Below are 10,535 nucleotides of genomic sequence, written 5' to 3' on the forward strand. Positions count from 1 at the left end.
ATGGGAAAGAGAAAAATATTCACTTGTCTCCCTGACGCACATTTATTCACACTGAAGGATACGTTGAAAATGCAGTTAAATGAAGTTTTGGCTTAAAAATCCAAATACATCCAATTTATTTTCTGAAAGGGGGAAATAAGTAAAACAATCAATCAGTTATCAAAGTAATTTCCGGTTCAATCATCACTTTGATGATTAGTCGACTCTTGCAGCGGGAGTATAATTGATAAATCACTTTTCATGCCAATCTTTCTGCATGAGGGAGACATGACCTCAGTCTCTCTGTGTTAAACCTGGGCCCTGGGCCATTTTAAATGTGTGGTCTACATTGTTTATTAAAACAGTTTACACATTTATATACTAACATGCAGCCAAAGGTTTCTGGGCCATGAATCACTCATATGAAGGTCAGAGTGTGGCTGTGTCAAATCCTGGTCAGAAAACCCAGATGAAGGCTGTTTGGGACCTGCAGCAGCTCCAGAGCCTGTGAGGACGGGCAGAAAGGAAACGTGACCTGGAAACGATAATCTGTGTCCATCATCAGTTGCGTGGACCCCTCACGGTCTTGGGGTAAGGACTGCAAATGAGGGCACAGCAAACTAAGTGAAGTGACAATGAACGCCATTGCGTCACAATCTCAAACCAGATAACGCGGCTCACCTGAACCTTTCGGACAAATGATGACGTCACCCTTTTCTCAAAATCATCAATGGGTGTGTAGGAATTCAATATTTTGACAATCTGTAAAAACAAAAGGTTTGACAGTGATCACTGAGTTTTTGGTATCAACATGTGTACGACGTGTCACTGAATAAAGCACCTGGACAGAGCTGAGCTCAGTGCACATGTCAGTGATCTGCTTGGCATCATCGTCTGTGGACTTGTTGACTTGCAGCAGCCAGGCAGCCTGACTCAATGGCCTCAAAGTATCAATGGCATTGGAGCTTTGTAGTTCCTTCTCTTTCAGCCATTCCTCCAGGTAACTGATATTACACCTGAAAGAACAAACGTATCAGGAAACGGAACTTTTTGTTAATATACATTTTATGTCAAATGCCACAAAAGCAAATACAGACCTGATTTGCATTCCCTTTCTGCAGGAACACATATCTTTGCGGAGCATGATGTTGTTGAGGGTGGTGGCACCCACCAGGAAGAACAGTTGTTTGAAAGCCTGCTTGATGAGGTTCTGCTCCATGCCGTGCTGGATCATGGTGGAGTGGAAGACACTGAGCTGCTGAATAATGGAAGAGATGGTGTAGGTCTCTGAGTCCTCGTAGATGCTGTTGGAACGCTTCCTGAAGCCCGTCGGCTTCATGCAAGAAATCCCCTGCAAACTCTCGTGCTCCAACATGCCAGGTACTGTAAGTTAAGAACATTTTAAGGTGCTTATGAAACGCAATCAAAATTTGCATTGACCAAGGGACTGTGAAAAATACCAATCGTAGGAGTGAGGGTCTTCTCCATAATCATTATGAACTGGTGGTAGATGTGGATGGCCAGGTCGCTGAGAATCTGTCTGTGCTCAGACAAATCAAAGTTCTGCAGGCAATTCTTTTTCTGCCGAGGAGTATTTGGTTTCATGAACTCCTACAGTGAAAAACAAAATAAAAGAAATGGAAATGGAAACACATGCTACTGGCAGACAACAGAGTAAGACAGAAGAACCAAACCAAATAAAGCGAATCCACACCTCCTCCCCGCTGTACTGCTTCAGACAGTTGAGCAGCTGATACATGTTTGAAAGCCAGAAGGACAGCAACTCAAAGTCTTTGTGATGACTCTGAAACACAACAGTGCCAGGTGGGTTTTGTTTTTCTTCCTTTTCACCCACTCAGTGTGGTATACTTTTTCTCATTTTATTAAGAATTGATTTTATTCAAATTTCATCATTCATCAGCATCAACAATATCTCAGAATGAAGTGACTCGAGCAAACTGAACTCCAGTCAAATTCACTCTATAATCTTAAAATATGGTGATGAGGAATAGCCTTTCTATAATATTTAATCTTCATTTAGCAGATCGACAGTGCAGATAAACGCTAATAGAATTATAACAGACCTCACCATGATGACTTTTTTGATAGCACTGATAATTGCATTCATGAGAGATATGAGTTTGTCTTCATCGTTCAGGTAGTCAGCATGACGAACGCACATGAAGAGGATGTATGCTGGCAGGCCTGGGATCATGTTGACCACGACGCCCCTGGGTTTGAGGTCTGAGGACAGATTGTAAAATGTTTAAAAGGAAGACGTGTTTTCAATTAATTATTCTATTCTGCTTAGTCCTGCTCAAACATACACAGATTCCACTTTAAACCAGCACTGGGAGAATCTCACAAATCGAATGTAATAGATAGCAGAGAAGAATAATACCCAGAATGATGTTCTGAATGAGCCTGGGTTCGTCCTCTCTCTTGTACTCCAACATGCCGAGGTAATCCTTTTGGATGGCAGGTGAAGATGTTTGCTTGGCTGCGTGAGACACAAAGAAGTCATCAACGTGTACTTAGATTTATTTGACAAGTCTAAACCTACAAGTCAAACACTACCTTTCTGTGACGTCTCGAGGCTCCTTATACGAGTCTGGAGTTTCTTTATTAATCTGTCTTTCTGGTCAAGCTGTTCCTCAAAGTCCTGGAAGAAACAGAAAATCCAGGACAGTCTTTATTTAAGTTATTAAACACGTTTCTAAAAAAAAAAAAACCTCACAGCCTCTTATATCAACATGTACCATGTTCTCAGCAGTTAAGCGTGATGTCTCCTCTCTCAGTTTGCTCTTGGCTTCACTCAGCATCAGGCTCTGCCTCGTCAAGTGATTATTCTCCTCTTCAAGCTCCTCTACTTGGCCTTGAAGCTCCCTCTTCAGCTCCTCGAGCTCCTCAGCTTTCTCCTCAAAGTGTCTGGAAAGAAGCAACAATCAGATGGACTCCAAAATGACCAAACCCTCTTCAGTCAAGGAACAGGCTCTGGGCTGAGTTTGTCACCTGCACTGCATGCTCTCTTCCTCAATTTTCCTTTGAAGAATGTTGGTGATCTCCTCCGTTTTTTCTGAACAAATGAAAGACCCAATGATATACTGATGAAAGAAGAAAAGGGTACTGAAATTCTTGAAGACGTAACATTCAGTTCTACCTGCTAACTCTCGGTTTTGCTCCTCTACATGGACCTCCAACTCTTCCTTTTGTCTTTTTAGCTCTGAAACCTGAAGTTTCAGCTCTGGTATAACCTGCAGATTACACCAAAGAGAGGAAAGCACTATCAGGACACACCCTGCATCTCATCTCTGAAAGATAAAATGCAAAATCAATCGATCACCCAACAACGCACTGAATTCTCACTGCTGAGTCTGGACACTTCTTGGCGAATATTGTCATTGACGCTACTTTTCTCCTGGAAAAGATGTTGCAGTTTGCTGTTCTCATTTTTAAGGTAGTCCATTTTTAACTGCAAGCCTTGCAGTTGGGTCTCATAGCTTTCTCTGTGCTCCCTCTGGTGGTTTTCCAGTATTCTGCCATCAAAAGTGGAAAAGGGTTGAACAAGGCTGAGCATGAGCAGATAAAACACTTCAACAACTGATATTATGTGGAAGTGCAGTTATGGTTGAAACCAAAATAACACAGACCTGGTGGCTTTGTGCAGGCCTTCAAAGGCTGCCAGGATATCTTCGAGTTCAACAATCTCTTCTGAGACATCTGGAGTTAGCCTTCAGAGAAACAATGAGTGAAAGCCAACTTTTAACCCGGCTGTTCAATAAACTATATGAGAGGAGTAAAAAAGCGTAATTATTTGGATTACCCTTGAAGAACTTCCTCTTCAACAACATCGCCAAGGAGCCTTCTTGTAATCTCGTTTATTTTGGCTGCAAAAAAAAAAAAAATTCAGGGCTTACTTTACCTGTGTACTAACATGAGGTTGTGTCATCTTTTAAGACAAACTCAAATTTAAAAAGTCCGTGCCTCTTGCTTGTTCTGACTGGTGCTTCATCTTGCGGTCCATGTTATTTCTCTGATTCTGCAGGTTGTTCAGATCTCTGCGTAACTCAGGAATGACCTTCACATGCTTGGTGAGCTGGATGACTTGCTCCTGCAGGTCACTGTTGACCTGCACCCCCTCCTCTAGCTTTCTGTGTAAAGTGACTCTCTCCTCTTTCAGCCTCTTGATCTCCTCTTTCAGAGCTTGCACCTCCTTCTCATGGTCATGTCTCTGGATCTCAGTGTTGTTCTCTGCAATCCTGCCAAGGATACGCTCATCAATAATTTAAATTCGTAGTAGCTGCAAACCCGCCCCCCCCCCCCCAACATAATAGATTCCACATTTTCATTACTTACTTTCTAAGCCTTGTTTCATTTTCTTTCTCATCCAGAAGATTCCTTGTTATCTGATCAAAGCTCTCTGCAAGTGTTTAACACTGGTCATAAACTGGTTATAAAAATGACCAGTTAAGTAGTATTGTAAAATCAGTAGCAAACCTAGATATCTTTACTCTGATTACCTTTGGCTTCTTTTGTGGAGGTTTCAAACCTTTTCCCCAAGTTCTGCTTTTCAAGTGTTAGTACTTCAATTTCCTTTTGAAGCTGGGAAATCGTCTAGAGCCAGAATGAGAAGGAAATTGTACTTTTTTTTTTTAAAGGGCGCAAAGCATTGGATTCCTCAGCGAACAAAAAGAGTTGGCCATGAACTTCAAACTTACCAGAAAAGCGTCTTCTTTCACTTTCTTCTCTCTTGCTTCCAATGAAGCCTTCTGGCTGGCTGATTTTCCCAGCTGTGCCTCCACACCCTGAAGTCTGTCCATGGTCTGAGAGTGCGTGTTGGCCAAGCTGGTCAGTCTTTCTACCAACCCACGGTTTTCCTTACCCTGTAAGGTTCGAGGAATCCATTCAGGTTATCTCTTCTGAATAAAATTCACAGCCAATCTTTGTGTGTCTGTCTTCACCTGCTCTTCGATCTTCTTCCTCAGCTGCTGCACTCTGTACGAAAGCTGAACATTAAGAACCAGCCGACGCATGGTTTGAAACCGCCGTCGAGCCAGCCACGCTCTGGCATACTTCTGGAGAACCAGGGCTTTGTGCTCTTTCATCATCTGACAGGTAAAGAAAAGATGGGCATGAAATCTCATGTGATGACATCTTACACTTTCATCATTATAAATGATTCCGGTAATCACTAAAGATGCTCACCATCTTGTACCGTTTACGGGCTATCCATCCTCGTGTGAAAGCCTGGATGGTGACGGCAGCCAGAGTAATTATCTGGTAGATCTGTCTCATGCAGTAACCTCTCCAGTGTCTCTGGATCACCACAGCTGCCCAGCCCCGCTTCAGTGTTTCAGCACTCACTGTTTTACTGGAGGTATACAAAGAAAACAATGAGGTATATTGTGAAAATCCTGGTTGATATGAGAAAGGATGCAGATAACCACCATTGTTATTTAATGCCAGACTGACCGGACTGTTCTCTTTCCACGGATGTACTGTTGGAGGACGATGGCCGCCTCTCTAATCTGCAGGTACTTCCTCCTCCGGCTCCACCCCCGGACGTGTTTCTGGATGGTTACACAGGCTCCTCGCAGTCGGTCCAGGCGCAGCTTCTCCAGATAAGCTACCTGACCAGCTCGAAAGAAGATCTTTGTCCGACCAAACTTAAACTGATTGGGGATCCTAGAGAACACGCCGTTATGTAGTGTGAAATAGAACACGTCAACACTGTACCTCAATGCAGAGTTTTAACTTTAAAGTGACGAACCTGAATCAACCGCTGCAGCACATTCTTGCAGGTCTGTTTCTTGTCAGTGCTGTCTGCCTCCTGATGTGACATTAGGATACTGTACCGGCTGTAGAACTCAATGTATGTCCACCTGCAAACAAGCAGCACTTTCACCATTACACACAGAATGTGAATATTGTGACGTGGCGGACTGATTCACACAATAAGAGAATCACCTGGACGGGTAGCTCTGTGCACTGATACGAATGGTTTCAAGGACTCCACAGGCTCGCAGCTGCTGCACCACCCTCCTGGAATCATATCTGAAAAGCCAAAAACACACTCACTTAATCCAAAAATACAAACATATGCAAATAATTCAGCAAAGCATTTAAACAAACTGAGGGGACTGTTTCCCTCACAGCGTCATTTGTACTCACTCAAATGGGAGCTTTTCGTCGTTCGGCTTTATGCAACGCACATAGTGTGGGGTGGTTGCATTCAGCGTTTCCATCAGTAAAGACAGGGAGCTGCGAAACTACATTTGAGTTCATTAAAAAGAATAAATGTAAAACTCACATTAAGCTGAAATACAGGACTGGAGCCTCACTAATCCCCAGGGAGCAGGGACAGAGGAAACATTTCATTTCACCTTTTCTCCCACAGAGGTTCTCAGCTGTTTATTGGCTGGTTTCACCCCGGGCCTGGCAGGCCTCACTTTGACGCCTTTACTGGTCCCAGTCTTTTTCTCCTCCTCATGGAAAAAGTTATCCAGGAAAGGAAACTGATAACAGTCACAAGCAGGAGAAATATGTTACAGTGAGAAAAACAATGCCGCGTGGAACAGTCTTAAAATAATGAGGACAACATTGCCTTTGTGAGCAAAGTATTGTATAAAACCTTAACAAGCAAAACAAAACTGGGCCTTTGAATACCTTACTGACTCTCATAATTTCCACCAGTTCTTCATAGAGGGTGTCTCTGTTCTTCTCAAGGAAACCTCTGCACTGATACTCCACCTGTTCAGGGAAACAGTTTTTTAAAAAGACATCAGCCAGGGATTTAAAAGCACGGCCTGTGGATAGTAGTTCAGCTCATTTATTGTGCGCTATTAAGCAGGTAAGGGTCATCAGACTACACCTTGTCTGCAAAGTGCTGAATCACAAAAGCCTCATTTGACAGCCTGGGCTTTTCAAACAGAGAACTGGTGTCGAGGTAGTTGTACAGCTTTTGCAGCCAGCTTTTGTCAGTGCCCTGTGGAAACTATACAATAGACAGAGACAGTTGTTTAAAACTGGGGGAAAAAAAAGAAAATGTTCAAAGTCCAAATCATGCCCCTCTAATCTTACCAAACATTCTTCATCAAGCAAGTCAAGGATGCCCATCTTTGCTTCGATTAGGTCAATGACAGGCTGGTTGTCATAGAAATCTATCAGTGTCCATGGGATGTCCTCTTTCATGTACTCCTCTTGCTCCAGCTTGAACACATGCTGAAGAGACAAAACGCATCAGGTTAAACCCCTGAGGGGTGTGTGAAGCGTGTTGCATGGATTTTGGCCGATGGCGTTGCGTACCAAGTTAAACTGCTGCTGGAGCTTTTCGTTTGCATAGTTGATGCAAAACTGTTCAAAACTGTTGATTTCAAATGTTTCAAAGCTGAGGACGCAGAACAGCAAATTCATGTCAAAAACCTCAACAGAAGTAGTTTAAAACCTTTTTTAAATTGTGCTCTGCATTACCCATAAATGTCCAGGACACCTATGAAAGCATGTTGCTTTCCAGGGACCTGTAATGCTGTATTTATCTTGTTAATAACACAGTCGAATAGATGGGAGTAGATCTGCTTGGCGAGGGCATCTCTGGCATTTACTGCACGCTCCTTGGGCACCGGCTTCACCACGGTCTCAGCCACCAGAACAATTCTCCGATGGCACAGCCAGCGCACCAGCCCCTCCGAGCTCACACCCAGCAACTCACAGAAGACTGCCAGGTGCGGGTCGCTGGGCTGTGACATATAAAAATAAAGCTTTGTATTGAACCTGGTTAATGTTTGAACACACTACAAGAAAGTTATTTAACACTTGCGGAGTTATGACTCACACTAACTGATGATTTGTCCTCTCCTGAGTTTCTGATCTCCACGTTCCCCAAGTGCAAGATGGCTGCCAACACTCTGAACACATCTGCCTGAAAATCTTCCTTCAACCCTGGAGACCCAGATAGAGAGGGGGGTAAAGCTAACACAGAAGGGCACGTTAAAAACAAGTTACAGGCCGACTGCTTAAGTACTCCTTACCCAGAAGTGAGAAGGTTCGGCGAGTCTCTTCCATGTCTTTCTTGTCATCTATACCTTCAATGGTGGTGTCCCCTCCAGTGCAGGTATACTGGAACTGATCTGCACTCACTGCAGAAAAAAATAATAACTACTTAGAATAAAATCATTCCACAGCAAATGCATGTACAACTGTAAGACTGTCCGCTCTGAATCAGTGATTAAACGCCTCAGCAATAAAGCAGTAAAAGCTCCATCTCAAACATGTCCGGCAAATGCTACCTACAGCCACCTACACAGTTTTAGGCTCGTGAACTCTGGCAGGTGAGCACAGGAACACAACTGGTAGAAGATGTGATAGTTTCGCTCATTGTCTGCCTGAGTGAAGCAAATCAAAAGGAAAAAAAAATAAAAAAGTCATTATTACAAGCAGGTGAAAGAAAAATAACACTCGGTGATGTCCTCATCTCATGTACCTGAAACACTACTCTGGATTTCTCTAAGAGGTAGGTCCTCATGTTGGCGCCGATGATCCGGTACCTCCTGTCAAAGCCGATCTCTGTGTATTTCCCAAATCGGCTGCTGTTGTCATTCCTGGTGGTCTTTGCATTTCCTATTGCCTGAGACAAAAACGCCTTTCAAATCTCAACTATCAGGTATTTTTAGTTATCTGAATTTAGCAATGTGCTCTTTAAATGGAAGCTCAAAGAAAGAAGAGAAGGACTCATGCCTCTGTTACTGGATTGGATGCCAGGACTTTGTCTTCAACCCGAGTCTTGCTGCCGGATTTGCTTACAACAGCAAAGTACCTCATAGCATATCTAGCAGACACTGTTTTACCAGCTCCAGATTCTCCACTGACGATAATAGACTGGTTCTTGTGGTTTCTGAGAAAGACAAGGGTGTAATGCACTGGCATAAGCGCGCTGTGTTTCTACTATGTGACTGTAGGAGGCTTGATTTAGTTTACCTGGCCATCTGTTTGTAAGCCTCTTCTGCCACTGCAAATATATGGGGGTCCATGTCCCCCATGTTTTGGCCTGAGTAGGCATGAATGATTGCATCTCCATAGAGAGGGAGCTGTTTGTAGGGATTTACAGCCACCAATATAATACCTGAAAATGAGGAAACAGCACAGTTTGAGCTAAAAGCGCAGACAGCCAGCAGCCTACCCCTCATTGCTCGGATATATTTCAGTGAAACCGTACCGCAGTAGGTGTAGATGATTCTGGACTCCACAAATCGCACTTTGAGATTGTGCAGAACTGCAGGTTCGTGCAGGTAACTGAGAGCCGTCAGGTCATTCTCCCCGACCAGGATATCTGGGTTGCGAAGCGGCGGGAGTTGTGGTTTTGATGGGTCAACAGGGTGGCCGTGCTCCTTTCACAGTCACAGGTTATGTAAAGGAATCAGGTCAGCCGTTGCTGCTGACCCTCATAAAACACACTACAGTTGCACATGATGACTTCAGTCACATTTTACTCACTGTGCCATCTTCAAGCAGCAATTCAAGAAGATTGTCCCCCAACTGAAAATCTCTCAGAATCTCAGCTGATTTCCACACATGCTCTGGATCTGGGATCCACACCCTGTTGTACTGAGAGGGAGGATTTCAAAGGTAACAGTTTAGGAAACGATTAAAGCACCATACAGCCCTGAATCTAAGGAAGAGAGCAAGAAAAAAAAAAAATAACTGGGTAAACTATGAAAATTTTCTTCCCTTAGTGTTAATTGCTTGATTTACATTTTAATAGCATATAATGTCAAACATTTACATTAAAGTTAAACAAAAGCAAAGCGTGTTCTGACTTTGAATTCCTGTGGACACAGCTTCCTCTACATCCCAGCACCTTGTCCAGACAACGACAAAGTTTCCATATGTTTCAGTAAGTAAATAAGGAAAAGTCCTGCCTAATGGAATAACATCATAGCTTTTACCTTACCTTGGTGTACAGTTCCAACAAAGCCATGTTTATTCATTATCAACAGAAATCCATTGTCTCTGTGTTTGTCTAACACCTGTTGTATCACTGAATTTACCAGGTTACCAACGAATTTCCTCCTACAACTCACAACTATGCAAAAACCACCAGTCAAGTTACACATAACTACAATTCTTTTCTGGTCGACATTTTCAAAATAAAGTTTTTTCATTACCTTTTCATTTAGTATACAGCTTTGTGTTACACATTTTATGCAGCAGGTAGGTGTCTGATCCTAGAATTAATCTGAAAGGGTTGACTGTCCTGAGGCTTGTTTGCTCCTCCTATTACTGAGCCTGATCGGTTGGACATTCGGGGTTCAGCTGAGGACCAGTCTTATTTGTTTGGATAAACACATATTTGTTAGTCTCAACATTTTTCCATGTGGAAAAATAAACATTCAAAGAATCCGAAAATGGAGCCCTGACCTGTCCGGCAGGGTCAGAGGACATGGCCTCCTCAAAGGTTGGGAGCTGGGAAACATTTTGTCCACACTTCGGGAACCAGAGGCTTTTATGCTGAAGGCCTTGGGGCTTGGGACTCCCGGCTGGCCTCGTCTCTTCCGGGATGC

The 10,535-nt window shown here is 43.3% G+C and overlaps 1 protein-coding gene across 1 annotated transcript; it reads right to left on the reverse strand.

The window, feature by feature from the left end:
- Positions 1 to 99: 99 nt before the first annotated feature.
- myo5c (myosin VC) lies at positions 100 to 10,042 on the reverse strand. Its single transcript, XM_029522046.1, has 40 exons — positions 9,926 to 10,042; positions 9,469 to 9,579; positions 9,191 to 9,362; positions 8,953 to 9,097; positions 8,713 to 8,869; positions 8,459 to 8,602; positions 8,275 to 8,360; positions 8,007 to 8,110; positions 7,811 to 7,917; positions 7,450 to 7,715; positions 7,285 to 7,366; positions 7,060 to 7,200; positions 6,851 to 6,973; positions 6,646 to 6,729; positions 6,363 to 6,494; positions 6,151 to 6,248; positions 5,947 to 6,033; positions 5,751 to 5,861; positions 5,452 to 5,664; positions 5,185 to 5,350; positions 4,941 to 5,087; positions 4,698 to 4,862; positions 4,500 to 4,593; positions 4,336 to 4,399; positions 3,964 to 4,238; positions 3,803 to 3,866; positions 3,630 to 3,710; positions 3,335 to 3,515; positions 3,140 to 3,233; positions 2,992 to 3,055; positions 2,739 to 2,907; positions 2,557 to 2,641; positions 2,381 to 2,479; positions 2,069 to 2,223; positions 1,694 to 1,783; positions 1,440 to 1,590; positions 1,077 to 1,362; positions 821 to 995; positions 661 to 741; positions 100 to 577 (listed from the first exon to the last, which is right to left on the reverse strand). Exons 1-40 carry the CDS (start codon positions 9,950 to 9,952, stop codon positions 425 to 427), a joined length of 5,229 nt encoding a protein of 1,742 aa, XP_029377906.1. The 5' UTR covers positions 9,953 to 10,042; the 3' UTR covers positions 100 to 424.
- Between the last annotated feature and the right edge of the window lie 493 nt (positions 10,043 to 10,535).

Source organism: Echeneis naucrates, chromosome 16, assembly GCF_900963305.1.
Source record: "Echeneis naucrates chromosome 16, fEcheNa1.1, whole genome shotgun sequence".
Lineage (NCBI taxonomy): Eukaryota > Metazoa > Chordata > Actinopteri > Carangiformes > Echeneidae > Echeneis > Echeneis naucrates.

Bases quoted from the DNA above. Each gene is read 5' to 3' on its own strand.
- myo5c (XM_029522046.1), bottom strand. From the start codon at position 9,952: ATGGCTTTGTTGGAACTGTACACCAAG. The intron at 7,716-7,810 runs GTGAGTCATAAC...TATATGTCACAG, and splicing joins AGGACAAATCATCAGTTAGT to CCCAGCGACCCGCACCTGGC. The intron at 1,784-2,068 runs GTGAGGTCTGTT...GTTGTGTTTCAG, and splicing joins CTATCAAAAAAGTCATCATG to AGTCATCACAAAGACTTTGA.